General features: G+C 39.5%; 1 protein-coding gene across 1 annotated transcript; it reads left to right on the forward strand.

Moving 5' to 3' along the window:
- The first annotated feature begins 1,058 nt into the window (after positions 1-1,058).
- camk1a (calcium/calmodulin-dependent protein kinase Ia) lies at positions 1,059-16,746 on the forward strand. The gene is made up of 12 exons (XM_044348501.1): positions 1,059-1,250; positions 2,710-2,828; positions 11,773-11,904; positions 12,906-12,980; positions 13,774-13,912; positions 14,018-14,144; positions 14,459-14,534; positions 14,615-14,727; positions 14,819-14,897; positions 15,501-15,588; positions 15,761-15,935; positions 16,381-16,746. The coding sequence occupies exons 2-12, from the start codon at positions 2,743-2,745 to the stop codon at positions 16,482-16,484; spliced, it is 1,194 nt and encodes a 397-aa protein (XP_044204436.1). The 5' UTR covers positions 1,059-1,250; positions 2,710-2,742; the 3' UTR covers positions 16,485-16,746.
- Positions 16,747-17,688: the final 942 nt, after the last annotated feature.

The raw sequence follows: 17,688 nt of genomic DNA on the forward strand, positions 1-17,688 counted from the left end.
TTGTGCAAGTTTATAGTGGTTAGAAAACCAAAGTTGAGGAAGTTAAATAGGTTAAGTACTTGCTAAGAGTTGAGCATCTTTAAATATTTTCCACTGCATTCATTTAGATTATCTGCTGATTTGTGGTTGTGGTTGATTTGTCGACCTTCATACAGTAAGTTCTGCAGATATACAGTCACAGTGCCATACAAAAACATCACTGGAACTTACATTTAATCATCTGCAAATCCACAATAAAAGTCTGCATCATCAATGATAATCTCTCTCTTTGGTTGCCAGTTTAAACAAGTCATGTTTCTAGCTCCAAGAACTCTATCAATGCCCTTCATTTAATAACATATGGGATGGACAAAATAACAAGAACACCTTACACTGTAGGTATTGCAACACAAGTCAGCAGTACAAACTTGCTTATTGTTGATATTTAACTGTCAGAGAGGTGCAGAATCCACTTTTAGGTATTTACAGGTCTACCCTACCTATGTATTTGATTTCTTTGTATTTTAAGGTATCCCTGTTATTTTGTCCACATAGCCTACTCTGTGCTAGCATCATTTGGCTGGTCGGGCCCCATTCCTCACACACCTCTGATGGGCCCCACCCCAGACGTGCTTTGGACAGGGCCCCATGAGTGTGGGAGTGTGTGACTGTGGGAGAGAGTTAAGGGCGTTTGGAAAACAGAGCTTTTATGACCTGCAAGTGTACATTAGGCACATTGGTTTAAACACACTAGTCCTTGTTCACTCTGGGATATGCATATCCAGTATTTATACACTCTATATGGGCTGCTTGTACGTGTCTTGTCAGTACTGTATGATAAATTATTCACAGTGACACGTTCTGCCTACATGAAAACCACCTAAAAATGCATACATAGCCTACCCTGCATACACACACACACACACATATATATATATATATATATATATATATATATATATATATATATATATATATATATATTCTGCCAAAAAAGCCCTATTGCAAAGAGCTCTCTCAGAAAATAACAAGCAGATGTCCTAAAAAGCTGCTTCACATATAACAGACGGTGTCTCGGCTATCATAAGGTGAATTGCAGATCACGTTGTTAAGAGAACAGTGAGTGATTTTATGCTGCACTACGTCCACAGACGTCTGGTTTTCTTGACGTCAGGAGAAGTCTGAGCGGACCCAACGCTGCGCACAAGCACAGCAACCACATCGCTCCCAGAGGGAAGGAGAACACATCATAGCCACAGATCGCCATTTAGGTATGTGTGTGTATTTTTTTTTTCCAGTTAAATGCTTACTAAAAATGTATCAACAACCCGTGTAGATTTTTCTTTCGCCAATAAAACTTAAAGTGTTTCTGCTGCGCTTCCATGTCGCATGTCTGCAGCCTCCTGATTTCACCTAAAGATGCTGCCTTCTTTTGACTGCCATACCCTTCATACCCTTGAGCGCTGCAGTACACCCACTCCGCCTTTTCTCTCTGTAGCCTATATATGCATGATCACCACCGCGAAAATTATTTCAGTATTGCAGATATATTGCACTGTTAATACATTTTTATTTCCACTCAACCTCCTGCTTGTCATTCACGCCCTGCAGCTTTAATGCAGAGCAGGTTATCAAATGTTTCTCAGTGGAATACAGTTTCCATTTGACTAGAGCTCTTGTTGTATTTGTAGATTTTTAACCTTTCTTCAGAGCGATCTGATTGTTTAAATCTTCAGATGTCAAATAGCATCCTCTCTACTGACCATGCGTTTGTATTTGCGACACTATATGGTCCCTTTCTTGCGACTGTCTCTGCTGCACTGTTTGCCCTACTTTCAAGCTGTTATTTGTTGCTATTCATTGCTGCCTGGCCTTTAGTCAGCTAGTCTGGTTGTTACAAGTTGTGGTTTTCTTTTTTCAGTAGTCATATCTTCTTATCAGTGAGCAAGTTTATTATTATCTTGATCTATTCTGTATTAATGATTGTGTTCTTTTTCATAACATTTTGCTCAGCATTACAAACGTTTTCTTTCTAATTTAGCCTCTCTGATGGAATAGAACAAGTGCAAAGATTGATAAAATAACTCCAGTATTTTTCGTTCTACTTTGGCCACGCATAAGAGAACAAAATAGCAGCTTGAGTTGTGGTGCTGACTTGTCTTGTTGTCATTCAGTGCAATCACACATTAAGGTCTTAAAAAATGCAAGCACGTGCCGCAATTACAAGAACTTTTAATCAGAACAATCAATGGTACAATGGCTTAAGGCTTTATGCAGCAATCACATCAGTCAGCTAAACTGTAATGGATCTATTAAACTGACGCAGAGGCAGAATAATCCTTGCAGTCTAAACACAATTAAGTGCATTAATTAGTGCAGAAGAAGTGCCCACTGATTATGATATAACATGATTGCAAGACCTGTTTTATTTTCCCTCTGTGAGCTGGAATAATGTTTGTAATGTCATTGAGAGACAGCATCAAAATACTGTTTGTAGAACTGTAACATGATACAAAACCACTGAGGGAACTTTTATAGCTTGAGCACTTTCAAATTTCACTAACAGTCACTGGTCGAATCACTATTTCCATCTGTGGTACAATTTAGCACAATCATCTTGATCAAATGATTTATCAGTGTTTCTATTATATACCCTCATGTGGTGGCGGTTAATTGTGCATACTCTTGAGTCTAGTCACTGTTTTTAATTTTGTTCTTTTTGCCCCGTAGCTGTAGTGTGGCGAATCCGATCAGCGTTGTAGGATGCCTCTTGGAGAGGATGGAAATGGATGGAAAAAGAAGACATCAGACATCAAAGAACATTATGACTTCAAAGAAGTGCTGGGAACGTAAGTTATGCTGATAGTTTAGTGCTGTTGTCAGGGTGAGTGGCAACTGCACTGGTTGCCCAAGATCCTCTGAGGGTCCTGAAAGCCCCAGATTCAGTTAGTTACAGTGAATAACTGGGGACATTGTGTCTGGAAAGGCACAATGCTCAAATCTATATAATTTTTTAATGCTTTGGCGATATTTACCTCCATTGCACTGGTTCCTTTTGTGTCCATTGTATTGAAGGGCTGCAGCAATCTTGAATCCCTCGGAAAGTGAAACGGAAACTATCTGCATAATTGAATACCACATTTGGGTATCATTTGGGTTAACTGACCTGACCCTTTCATTCGGTTCAGTCTTGAAGCTCTGTCTGTTGCAGTTTTTGGAGCTTGAGGCCAAACATAATTAAGCTGCCATGTGTAGTCTGCTCTGTGCACTGTACCTGATGGGCACTTGCAGGTAACAGAGTGCATACACAGTGCACGGAAAATGGGAGACAATAGGGGGGTCAATAGGTGCCCACAGCTCATTTTTGCCCCAGGGCCCTGAGTCTGCACTTTCCAAGAAACTTGACTGATATTTTGGACGTGTTCGTCATTACAATGTCTATTTTTGACTTTGACTTGTCTTTTTCACGGCCACTGTTGGATGCTGACTCAACTGTTTACCATCCACCTTAAAGCATTCAAAAATGTATTTTTTGCCCACTGTAGTGGTACAAAAACATATGAGAGGGATCACAGATATGTTTTATGGATTGTTTGGTCACTGTCAATGCAAAGTTAACAAAATAAATTTTTGGAAGCAGCTTGGATTCTTCCAAGTTTATTACAGCCATGACTGTTGTTGACAATGAGTTTAAAATGACATCTAGAGCTGCCATGTGTTTAACATGCATGTGTTTTATTTTCACATGCAAGTATGCGTGTGCAGGAATGTGTGCATGGTTACATACAGTATGAATGTGTTTGTTACTGAACATAACTGGTCAGTGAAGTTATTCTGTCAGCCTTGGACATAACATCAGTATTTGTGAACAAGTGTAACTGAACTAAGATTTGATTTGGACACTCAATGGTAGATTCACACTGGGGGACTTTATTGTGGCTCTGACATGGTTTTCTTGTTGTGGGGACAGTGAGAGAATATGAGAGACAGTGTGTGAACTCATAACTTTGGCTAAAGATGAAATAAATCGGTTACTGCAACTGCTGACTGCAGCCTTCCTATAAAACTTTTGAAGCCCAAGCTCAGTTCATTTAGTGGCAACCTGTATTTCTGGTAACCCTGAGATTGACCACGATTACATTTTGTTACAGGCACATAGTCTGGAATCCAAATAGATTATTTACATATACATTTGGCTCTAATTCTGGAGAAAATTAATCTTCAACTAGCAGGGTAAATGTTGACTTGCAGGCTGTTATGGTGAGGGATGGACTCACACAGACCTGTGACCGTACTCTACAGGGGAACAGGATTGAACCCAGATGGTTGGTGGGGCACATCTCCACCCCCCCAAACTAAGTACAAGTGACCTAGCCCACATCCACCTGTGATGACACGACTCTGCCATATGGAGTGTGGTTGTTTTCTTTCTTTTTGGAATCACACCTGCTTCCCTGGAGAGGCTGCACAGAATCAGATATTAATGACTGCGCAACTCTGGTTCACATCCAAAAAAGTGAAATAGCAGTGGGCAGATGATAAGGCTGTCTGGTTATGTCGAGTGCTGTAGGAGGACATCAAATAAGACTCCATCAGTCTGTGTGTCAGAGCTGTGAGTGCTGTATGCAATGCGTTTTGTCAAGCAAAGCTGTATTATTGAGAATTCATGACTACTGCTACCAACTGCTGTTATGATTCAACAAAACTTCACTGGAACTTAAAACAGTGATTGTAATTTCAAGTATGATTATTAAGGGTTATATAAGACGGATTGAGAGAGTGAATTTCTAGGATAGTATGTTCCCATATTTCAGAAAGAATGGGGAAAAAAGCTGTAGTAATATTCTTTTCCTCCTGTCACTGTAGCTGGACCTGACAGAGGGCAGAATTAATGTGTTGACGGAAAGCTCCTTATGCTCGGAGAGAAGATTACAGAGGAGCTTTATCCAGGAATTCAGTGTGTGAAGTTAATTGATTTATGTTGAAATATTATATTCAATTCCGGCTAATCCTCACAGTGTACCTGTGTTTGGAGTCCACTTCAGGACAAGCTGTCCTCAACGTAGGTTTAACAGATGAAACCCCCCCCCACTCTACAGTTATGATATCTGTCACCCTTGTCATATCTCTATTGACTCCTTGTTATCCTCATTAACATCTTTTAACAATATTATTAACTCACATGAAATTGATGAGACAGGAAAACAGTATGTAGCACTGATATAACTCTCTTAATAATCCTGAGTCTTAATGGCCTTTTAAGAATTGTGAGTGCAAATGACTTACTATACAACTATACAACTATAGGGACAATGCACATTAATTAACATAGACATTCTAACAACATCAATTTAACGCGGGTGAAATGAAAGGCAGAAAGTGACTAGTTATGTTTCTTTTGAAGTAATGAATAATTTTGAAAACTTTTAAAGGAATTTGCCTTCTTGCCAAGAGTTAGATGAGAAGATCGATAACTTGATACCAATAGCTTAGCACAAAGACTGGAAACAGGGGAAACAGGAAGCCTGGCTGTTCAGAGGTAACAAAGTCTGCCCACCACCACCTCTTAAGCTCACTATTTAACATGTTATATCTCATTTGTTTAATCTGTGCAAACATGAGTTTATCGTACATTGAGAGTGGTATCTATCTTCTCATCTAACTCTCTGCAAGAAGACAAATGTGTATTTAATACACAGTACTCTAGGGGTCTTGTTTTCTCAGCCACATCCTGTGTAAGGCCGCTGTCTGCCACTGTGACCTCCAGGGAGAAGACAAATTTCCCGGAAGCCACTCTTGAGGAGCATTACAACACTTGGGGAATAGTGCTCACCAGGAAACAAGACTCCCATGTTCATCATCCTAGTTAACATTTGCTAATTGGCACTGAACAGCCAAAGTATTGGAAAATTTAAAATTTTGACCCAATGGTGTCTCTAGATGAAAAGTCAGGGAATCACCAAAGTGATTACAAATCATCCTGAGGGGGACATCAATGTACCAAATGTCATGCCTATTCATCCAATAGCTGTCGAAACTCTTAAAACCACAGGTTAACTTCTTGGTGGAGCTATACTAAAAGTTGCCAAAGTCATAAGGATCCACCCTCTATAAATGTCTGTATGAAATTTCACGATAATCAATACAGTTGTTTAGATATTTTAGATATTATAGTCTGGACTGAACAGCTGGAACAGCAGATCAACTGACAAACAGACTAACATTGTTATCCCTAGAGCGATGCAGCTAGCATGTACTGAATGATATACCTTCATCTTAATATGATTCCTTTTTTTCTTGTATTCACAGTCAGAAGTCTAGTGGAAAGATCTGAGCTGGACTATGGCCAATATGGAGCCATGTTTTTTGTCAGGTTTTCTTAACTGCAATCTGGAGGGCTACACTATCCAGAGAGTTTTGTATGTTTTGTTTCTGCAGATGGGAGGAATGATTAGAGTAGTTTGCCCATCACTGCTGTTGTTATTGGTTATAGCCTGTAGCCTGTGTAATGGCTATAGGTGTTGGCTTCTGTAACAACTCTTTCTTTCATAGATTTCTTAAATTTCTTTTGTCATGGTTTGGTGTGTTCTTGTGTGAAATATGATGATTTGAAGGGTTAGTTAGGATTTTCGGACATGGTGATATGAGTTATTTACTGGTGGTGATATTGATGCATTATTGGACATTAGCACAGTTTACAAGTCTTGTGGAGAATGATATCAAAGCGAGCCAGCAGGTTGACTGACATAAATGAAGAGCTTGGGGCCAGTTCACAAAAACATTTCAGACCACAACACAGAAGTAAAAAATGTTTCAACCATCCACAGCAGAGTGTTTCTCAGATGTACTGCTGATGCTTGATTCTCCATGGCAGATCTTTCTATTATGGAACAATCGAACAAACAAAATAGTTACATTAAACAGAGCAGTGGTACAATAAAATCATGAAACATACAGTTTGTGAGGTTGTCTGCCAACAATTAATGAGATGAAGGTGACTAAGAGCTACAAAAATCTGAGGAATTTGGTTTTGATTCTCAGTGGGAGTAGCAGTACTAGCTTTCATTCTTTCACACAAGAGCAATTTGGGAGAGATTTGATTGGAAAAGATAGATATTTTGCATGGATGGTAAATTGTTGCACTCAAAAACAGGATAACTAGAAATTGAGCTTTACATTTCATGGGGCCTTGAAAAAGAATCAAAGACGTAACATATGTGGCAGGCCAGTTTTAAGAGCCATTTATACAGTCCACATTGATAACGTGTTGGAGCATTGTTGGAAAGCACTTGTACTGGTTGAATTGTTTATAAAGGAGAGCAGAGGAGTTAAGAGATTTGACCTACACATGACTTTACTAGAGTAGATGGAAAACGTACAGTTGTACAATTGTTAGTGAATGGTCCAGTCCCTCGCTTTGTTGACATGAACATAAAATATTATTTTTCATAATGACAGCAGTGTAAAAATGGATCTGGAGATGTGTCAGAATGGGATTATACAGTACTGTATGTCCACACACACATGCACTCTTCTCTTTCTTTCTCCCTCTCTCAAACACACCCACTCCCACACACACATTCACACACACACACACAAAATGGATTAGGCTAAAAAGAGAAAGCTTTTTTTGGGACTTGGAGGCATGTTTGGCTGGAAGGGACCGCTTACATCAGGTGAGATCGATAGCCTAATGGATGCTTGTAGCTATCCGCTACAAGTCCAAGGGGCCTTCTCTCCCTGATTGATAGTGCGGTCTTTAAAACAAAATGAAATGAACAAACAAAAATAACATCATGAATAATACTTACCACTGCAGCAAACATCCATCATTTTAAGTGAGATGCGACAGGCTTTTATTAGGATGCACCAGCTCTTAACAAGTTCAGATTTAGCCTACTGTAGTTATAACCTAATTCTTTTCTAAGTGGTGGAGATTTACGCACCACTAAATTAAAATGGGTTGCACCATTCAAATCTTGTTCTTACCTAGAGATTAGTTGTTACCAAATATTTACACCGAGTACTTGCCAGGTAGAACTGACTGACAAATCTAACATTTACTTGACCCTTTTAGAGTGAGGAATCCAAAACATAATATGGTCAATATTTCTCACCTGATACAATGCTAATGATCTAAACTGTACATTTTAAATTACATTTCACAAAAATAATACAACATACTCAAAGTACAAGACATTATGCAACAAGGATTGGCAGTTAATATTAATATGTCATTCATCCTCTTAAAACTCTATTTTTTGGAAATTATTCTACAACTTGTGATGCTACATTGACTTCCTTTTTACACAGTTTATTGCTTTTGATCAGATGGAGCTACAAATGTTTCTTCCTTTACTTGGTAAGACATTTCTTATGTTTTAATGGTGCAACCAATTAGTATATCACTAGTTTGAAACTAGCTTAGCAGGAAGAGCGCACCGATTAAGTGAAAGCATAGAGCAACACTGATAGTGATATGAGAATGTGTGAATAAATATTTGCCCAGATGGACAGCTGGGATTACAGTTTCTTCAACAACTTGTGTGTGTGTGTGTGTGTGTGTGTGTGTGTGTGTGTGTGTGTGTGTGTGTGTGTGTGAGAGAGAGAGAGAGAGAGAGATAGAGAGAGAGAGAGAGAGAGAGAGAGAGAGAGAGAGAGAGAGAGAGAGAGAGAGAGAGACCCATGCTGTGGTGTTCATGTTGTGCTTATGGCTTTGGGCAATGGCAGCCACCATCACTCTGCTACAGATGCATAATTCCCATCTATCTATCTATCTATCTATCTATCTATCTATCTATCTATCTATTGGCTCATATATAGCTGTAAAAATGTCTAAAATGTGCGGTGACAGCCTTGTTCATGTGCACAAAAACAGCCTAGCTGACAGATGCGTCAGCTATGAGTCTTGAGACAAATGACTCACATGAAACTTATTTATTTTAATTTTTTGAGAGCAAGTTACTGTAATGTGTGTGCCAGCATTATTTCATGGCATAAAATTGATAAAATAATGTGTCAGTATTTCAGGATCAAACCAGAAATTGCCAGTGGAATAAATAATCTGTTTTAATCTGTTATAGTGAGAGACAGAGAGCTAATCAACTTAAGTGAGCAAACCAATCTACTTACTGGCAAATGGGAGAAGAAATATATAAAGACGTATGAGGCTGGACAATAACATAAACATTTTTTATATCCCTTTTTACTCATGTCAAATCCAAAGATGTACACATACACTCTTAACTAAATCTCATCAGTTGAGAATAACAGCTGTAACTTCCTCTCTTCCTCCATTTACTGCTCTTCTCTCTCCTAAACCCGCTGAGAGCCCACCCCTACTACGTCTCCAAGGAGAAATGAGCAACTGGATGGTTAATTACAATGTGTCTCAAGGCAACAGTAGAAAAGTGTGTGTGCATTCATGTGTGTGTGTGCATACATCCATTAACATCCTCCTCTAGCTCTCTCATTTGCTCTTAGTCATTCTGTCACTCACAGATATTGGGTGAAAGGATGCAGATGTAATATTTAAAAGTACCTTTTCAACCATCAGTCCAGATTACATGCAGCCACACAATCACTACTGACAGTATTTCAATTCTTGGCATATTTTTCTTTTCAAGCGTTGCATAAATAAAAGTTAAAATAACAGGATCTTTGAGCGTAGATCAGATAACATACAGAATAAACACAAGATCAAAATTTGTTATCAGATATTTACTGTAGTACAAGCAGGCCATAAATCGCTCCAAAGGACATCGTTTGAGTCCAGGGAGAATATTTGGTTTACCCTGTCATCTTTCTAACTGACAAATTTGACAATACAAGCAGTGACAAAGAATAAAATAACAGATATTTTTATCTTGTTAAACTGAAAAGGCCATTATTACAGTAACAGTAATCATATTTGTTTGGGTATCAGGGTTAGCTGGATTTTAAGGGGGGTGTTGCTCTCATTGCACCATATTTTACTTCTCACCACTATTTCAGAAACAGCTGGGGGCTGAAGCTAGCTCATGTGATCATTTTTCTTGTTTCAGATAATCAGCTAAAGCTGAAACAATTAGTCAATCGATAAGTTGATCGGCAGAAAATTAATTGGCAACCATTTGGATTTAGTGTATGTCGGTTATCAAGCAAAACGCCAAACATTCTCTGGACATTGCTCCACATTTCAATGATATATTCACATATCATTCATCACCTTTAGTGTCCCACCTGTCTGTCTCTTTGTCTTGGCCCATTGATCATCCTATTTTACAGTAAAAAGCTAATAAGACTAAATGGATTTTTACAGACCAGTAATAGAAGTTTGACTCTCCCCAATGAAACCCTGGCTGTGAATGCTGCAGACTTAAACACATTAAAATGCTCTCATGGGTCGATGAGAATTGGAGCTTTATGTGATTTTGCTCTGAGATCATTTTAAGGACTTTTTAGAAAATGAAACTGGAGATGTGTGTGTGTGTGTGAGAATCTGCTCTCCTCGTGTGCACTGGCTTCACTATGCAAACGTTTCTGCTGCGCTGGTTCGTTGAGCACAACATGGCCACAGTACAAAGCCATCTCAAGGATTAGCACAGATCCACATTGAGCATTTACTCTGACATGATGATGGAAATGAGAGGAGGTGAACTGATCCACACTGAGCATTTACTCTGACACGAGGATGGAAATGAGAGGAGGTGAACTGAGAGACGGCCGGGTTGCACAATAACTCTTCAGCTCTGTAATTAAGTGTTAATAACCATTAAAAGCTGAATAAACATAAAAGGAGAGATGTTTGCCGTCTTATCACATGGTTTCTGTTGGCAACAGCACTCTGAAGTCTGCATCCTTTTATTTAAGGTCACAGACTTAAGTGAAGTTATCCTCCATTAAGATTGAGAGCTACTTAGACACTCCACAGTGTGACAAATGGAGAAGAAGAAGAAATATTTGCTAAAACATGAACATTGACTGTCCATTGTGTATTGCATGACAGTGCTGTTTCGCCGACATGTAAAGGATCCCTGTGGTTGCTAACAATGTTCATGCGTTCAGGCCTCCTCCTGAGCTCCCTCCCACACTCCTGTGGGGAGACTATGTAAATACACACTATTCTCCCTCTCATCATCGCCACACCATAATCCATAATGCAGTCTAGTCTCCCTCAGAAACAGCCACACTACATTTACTGCATCTATTATTGAATGGATTAAAAATAGTTTTTTTTTTTGTTTTTTTTTAAAGCAACTGCTACTCCTGTAAATGTCTGTATGTGACTGTTGCTTCACCTCCTGAGCCTTTCTCAGCCCCAAAACCTCTCGGTAATGTCACCATTTTGAATTATTCATCTAAACACCACTCACACACACATGCACACACACACACACACACGCCATATAAACACACAGCCAGATGGTTGAATGAAAAGTATTAGAAGATCATATTTAACAGCCCTGGTGTTGAGAGACATTTTTTGGAAGAAAATATCTAATAACTGAATTTAATTTAATTAGTGTCGGAATTAACTAAAAACACAACTTTGCATTGAGACAATATTAAGCAATTATTAGATAAAAAGATCTGAAAAAATGATTTGTGTCAAATTATCTTCAGTCCATAATGTTGAATGATTTTCAATCCATCGTGGCCTGTATCTTAAGAAAAATAAGTCCTTCCTTTGCTTTCCAATCTTGTCCATTTCACCCTGCACTCTATTTCTCTTGCTCTCTCTGAGGTGTGCATATGTGTGTGTGTGTGTGTGTGTGTGTGTGTGTGTGTGTGTGTCCACTGCCTGTGTTTTAGGGGAGCTTTCTCAGAGGTGGTTCTAGCAGAGGAGAAGAGAACCCAGAGGCTGGTGGCCATCAAGTGCATCCCCAAGAAAGCGTTGGAAGGCAAAGAGAACAACATTGAAAATGAGATTGCAGTACTACACAGGTAAGGTCGCCAAAGTCCCCCCCTCCCTCCTCCCCCAGGACGCATCAGCTGTCACTCTGTGTCCAGCAGGAGGAATTAGTCAGCGCAGCCTCTTACAACAATGCATGTGCAGATGCAGAATATATATGCAGGGGTCAATCGAATGGGTGACTTAATGCATGGTGTCAGTAGAAACAGTAGGATTGTGCACCGGAAATGTCAGGAGTAAAGAAGATAGACCTATTTTTAGTGTCCCTGTTGCCAGGGCAACAGCACACAGAGGCGGAGATGGTGTGGAGTTCCCCGCAGCAGTGTATTGAAGAAAGAGAAAGAGACATGGGGAGGAGAGATGGAGAGGGGGGTGGGATATTACTGAAGGAAAAAAGATATGGAGGAATGGGAGGAGTGGAGTTTAGCCAAATACTTAAAGTCACCATTAAAGAAATAAAAGACATCAAGAAAGTTAAAAAAAAATTATCAGAAAAACATAGAAAAATTCCATTAAAAGTCACATTAGCCTCTCTCAGCTGCCACTGTGTTATGGTGATAGCGTGCTCATATGCTCTCAACTTGACTCGAGAGCCAAGAGAGATGCTCAACTGGCTGCTTGGCTGGTTTATAATAACAATCTTTTTTTTTTTTTGCATGTGAATTGCATTTATTACAGTTTTCTGTCAAGTCTCTCTTATAGTACCAGCTGCACACACTGGTCTGTATATACAGCCAGTCAGTCATTGTCATTCACAGCGAGAGGTAGATATCCATCATAAGCTCTGCTGTGTTTGATGTGGGAGATTTTGTTATGGAGTATTTTAGGAGAACGAGATAGGGCTGATCCCAGTTTACTGCAGGACTTTCCATAGAAAAGAGAGAACAGACCACTCTAAATGTGAAATATGCAGCAAGAATGCCATCTGGTGACCAATTCACACTAAGCATTAGAGAATTGTGTCTCATTTACAAATGCAACATGTTCTATTTTGTTCTATTTCTTATGATTTCTGTCCACTTATCTTCCTCAGAATCAAGCACCCCAACATTGTTTCACTGGAAGACATCTTTGAAAGTACATCTCATCTATATCTTGTTATGCAGCTGTGAGTTTTCCTTCTTCTTTTATGTTATGCAAGGTCTATTCATATTGAAGGCATGCATTTACAAATATTCAATACAAAGCTGAAACAATTTATCTATTAATCGATTAGTTGATTGACAGATGATTAATCAGGAACAATGTATTAAGCATAAATGCCAAATGCCCTGATGTCTCAATGGAAATGTGACTTTTGTATGTTTTTATGACATTTTATTAGCTTAATATTTAGTTAACATATAGTTTTCTGCTTCTGTTTCCTCTCAAGTAGCTTAAGGTGGTCTTATTCTACTTTCTAGTAGCATATGTATATTCATATACATCATATTCAGAATGTAAGTGTGTTTTTTATAGCCGCACCAAATATTCTACAAATCTTGTCTTGTGTATCATTTTATACACAATTTTTCTCTAAAATTCAGCCTGATGACATATTTGGCAACTTTGGTATCAAGAATTTTAAATAAATTTCTGTGTTTTGAACAATATTTGGCAGCACAGTATGAGACTGTAATAACCTGCCTGTTTGTCAAGTTGTTTTTGGTAATGTAAAGACCCTGGACAGAGATGCTGATACATCTTGACTGAGTTTCTGATTCACATGGATTGTATATTCTTTGCATGGCAATTCCAATTGTGTGCCCTGTACCCTTATTAAACTACATGGGGGGAAAAAATGATAAAAATGTTGGTCACAAAAAAGGGGGAAACAATGAAAAGATAGATATAATTCCATACAAAATCATTGCCAAACTCATACTAAAACCTGCTGTTTTTCCATCATTTTTAATCATCAGGGTATCTGGAGGCGAGTTGTTCGACAGGATCGTGGAGAAAGGCTTCTACACGGAGAGAGATGCCAGCCAGCTCATCCACCAGATCTTAGATGCAGTCAAATATCTCCATGATATGGGGATCGTCCACAGAGATTTGAAGGTATTAAGGTCCAGGGAAGACAGAAATGTAACAGCTCAATCTGGCTTGCAGTTGGTTCGTCAGTTGCAAAACCCTCTTCTTTGATCATCCTTCCTGTTTTTGCAGCCAGAGAATTTGCTGTATTACAGCATGGACGAAGACTCCAAGATTATGATCAGTGACTTCGGACTGTCAAAGATTGAGGGAGCAGGCAGTGTTATGTCCACAGCCTGCGGTACTCCTGGATATGTGGGTGAGGCATTAATTTCTTTGGTCAGGCAGACTCTCCTCACCCTCCCACCCCCTCCCTCTCTTTCATGTGAGCTCAGCACTTGCTGTTTCAGCTGATATCCCCTCTTTATTCACTGCGTTGTGAGAGGCTCTTTCATCCACTACTGAGTCAATTGCAAGTGTTTCAGAAGTACTCTCTACCTGTTTAACGTGACCTACCAGATCACATGGTATTACTGAGAGGTCAAGATTACTTGAATTCAGCCTCACTGCTGTTCTGACTCATATATTTTCCGCTTTTTTTCCCTCTGAATGTCTGCCGTGTGTGTTTCACAGCTCCTGAGGTGCTCGCTCAGAAGCCGTACAGCAAAGCAGTGGATTGCTGGTCCATAGGAGTTATTTCTTATATTCTGTAAGTCTGAGCTGATTCATCCCTGAGATGTAGAGTGATCTCTTCATTGTTCTGAATATGTTGTAATGTCACTCCTTCAGGTTATGTGGATATCCTCCATTCTACGATGAAAACGATGCAAAGCTGTTTGAGCAGATTCTGAAAGCAGAGTATGAATTTGACTCTCCATACTGGGATGACATCTCAGATTCAGGTATTCCTTAAATATCTACAACAGATATAACAATAATAAATAACAAGTGAAAGTATCTTTTTTATAACATAAACTAAAAAACTGTTTGCAGCCAAAGACTTCATCTGTCACCTGATGGAAAAGGATCCTTTGAAAAGATATACGTGTGAGCAGGCCCTCCAGCATCCATGGTAGGAAAATCTAATTCCTCTCTCTCTTTTGATATTTACTCATTAGCATGAACCTCAATTATCTACAAAACAAAAACCTCATATGCATCGCTTTACATATAGCTGGGTGCAGTGCTGAAACTGTTCATTGATTAGTTAATCAAAAGGAAATTAAAAGTATTTATCAGGTAAAAATACCAAACATTTGCAAGTTTCAACTTCTCAAATGTGACGATTTGTGCTTTGACAACGCCACCCTGGACTTGGATTTTTCACTATTTTCTGACATTTTAAAGACTAAACAGTAATCAATTCATTGAAAAAATAGTCAAAGGTGACATATTCAGATAGATTTTTTTAATGATATACTACTATTATACTACTATTATATATGACAAAAAAATTAAATCCTCACATTTGAGAGGCTGGAACCAGCTAATGTTTGGCATTTTTGCGATTAATCCGTACTCGAAATAGTTGCAGATTAATTTTCTGTCAACCTACTAATCGATTAATCAACTAATCATTTCAGCTTTAATCGACAGATTCAATTGACAATCAAACTAAGTCCCAGGCAGGTGCCTCAAATGCCTTTAAGTTCTCTAATTCCCGTTGACTTTGCAGGATATGTGGAGACACAGCTCTGGACAAGAATATCCATGAATCTGTCAGCGCTCAAATCAAGAAGAACTTTGCCAAAAGTAAATGGAAGGTCAGTGCTTTGGTTGAATCACAGAGCATCCTGCTGAAAAAGCAGTATTAAGATTGGCAGGAGTAAGAGCACATTTTGTACGCCTTTGCTGTTTTTTCTCCTTCAATAGCTGTCAGACACAGAGGGGTATTATTTTTTATTTTTTTCCCTTCCCCTCTCTGTCTCCATGCAGCAAGCGTTTAATGCCACAGCGGTGGTGCGCCACATGCGCAAGTTGCAGCTGGGCACTAGTCTCGAGGGACCCAGTCAGATTACTCCCACCAGTCCCTGCCACGGACATCTGCTCCCAGAAGAAGAGGAGGAGGAGGAGGAGGATGATGATTTGGGAAATGGGGAGGAGGAGAGCTGTAAGTTTTGAGTGCAAAGTTATTACGACTTATAGTCAAAACGGCCACAATTATAAGATTAAAGCCCCATTTGGGGAGTTGATATTCCAGGGGGAGGTGGGTACTTCCCCTCCTCCCTCATAATTCTAGCTACTGGCAAATGGAGCTGGTTCTGTAATAGGCAGTGACATACTGCGGAAAAGTCATGTGACCTTCATTACTAGCCTATTATTTTTAGCATCTGTATTATTTACCCTTTATTATTTAGCTATAACTTCAGCATTACACACTTTCAAACTATTTAAATGTTTCCTTCTGAATGTTAATTGGGTTATGGTTTTACACTAAGAAAGTGAATCACACATGACCTCCCCAAGAGAGATAAATCCAGTCCAGTCCAGCAGTTGAATAATACTGGGTTTTCCCCTTAAGCTTTATATGTTCCCTGTTTTGCTGTAACATCCAGTGTCCCACTACGAGGACGGTCGCCGTGGAAGCACAGAGGGCAGCACAGATCGGGACAGCCTGAGAAGCTGCACTTACTGCTGCAGGCCAGCCAGTCGTGTCTGAGCGCAACCTCCCGTTGTCACAGTGACATTGTATCCCTGGAGCACCCAGAGCCCGCCCGCCCAGTCTGGCCAGGAATGCAGAGTAGTTATCAGGCAGTGTCCACCAGAGTTCATCCACAGCGAGCCCGTCACTGTCACAGTGTGTAGAAACATGCTGTAAGTCTTTGTTCAAAACCACATCCTGACTCAAGATACACACGTTTTAACTTTGTTGCGGAACATGTATGCAATGCTGCTCCGAGTGGACAGAGTTCATGACATGATGTTTTCTTTTAAAAAGGGTCTGTCTGCATGATTATGAAATAAACAACTTGTAGTTGTCCTTTCTGCAGCTATAGCAGGTCATTTGGACTTTAGCTTCAGCAAGGATCTAAGCTCTGTAATTTAAATCAAAGACGAGGCAGTGGTCTAAAGGCGGTCCTCTTCATTATTTTTGGTCTTACATTATTCGTCACATCTACCTCTAATCACAATTACCATCTGTCTGCATCCATCTGGCCCACACGCTCTACATTTCTGGCAGCTTTCTCCAAAAAAATCTGGCCAGACGGGGCAGAAAGAATGGGGAACGCTTTTTTAGAGGGGAAACAATGCTGAAAGCTAGTCCTGCATGTCTTTATACTCTTCACCCGTCAATGTGACTCAGTCCAGTCACTGACCAAGTAGCTGTTTAGTTAAATAGAGTTCATCTCCACTGCCGACACCACCTGCCCATTTGTTCTATTTGACCACTCTCGTCTTTCTTCTCATAATGTCATTATTAAGTGTTTCTGTCTTTTCTGAGTATTTACTCCTTTTGTTTAAAGCCTTTTTGGAGTGGAGATATTTGAAAGTGGAGGGTGATTCTGGGGGTTTTGGACTCTATATTCTGGCTCAGACTGGGTTTGTGAAGAATGGTTCTGACCTGAAGTGTCTGCATGCTTCTGTTGGGGAAAACATCGAAGTGTATGAATATCAAAAGGAGACTTTTTTTTTGTTTTTGTTTTATGGCTGTTCTGTTAGAGGCTCAAACTGAGATCCCCATAAATCTGTAAATCACAGGAATCTGACCTTCCTGCACTTGCTCTCGTCATGTTTAGCAGGAGTTATTTGGAAGGTGCAATTATGCTACCAGTGGGAAGAAAACGATTATATTCACGTCATGCTCATCCTCCCTGTTCTGTTTCTAACGAGCATCTAAATATCCCCCCCTGTTGTCAGTCTCT

This window comes from Thunnus albacares, chromosome 4 (genome assembly GCF_914725855.1).
Source record: "Thunnus albacares chromosome 4, fThuAlb1.1, whole genome shotgun sequence".
NCBI lineage: Eukaryota > Metazoa > Chordata > Actinopteri > Scombriformes > Scombridae > Thunnus > Thunnus albacares.

Bases quoted from the DNA above. Each gene is read 5' to 3' on its own strand.
- camk1a (XM_044348501.1), top strand. From the start codon at position 2,743: ATGCCTCTTGGAGAGGATGGAAATGGATGGAAAAAGAAGACATCAGAC. The intron at 2,829-11,772 runs GTAAGTTATGCT...CCTGTGTTTTAG, and splicing joins TTCAAAGAAGTGCTGGGAAC to GGGAGCTTTCTCAGAGGTGG. The intron at 14,728-14,818 runs GTATTCCTTAAA...AACTGTTTGCAG, and splicing joins GGATGACATCTCAGATTCAG to CCAAAGACTTCATCTGTCAC.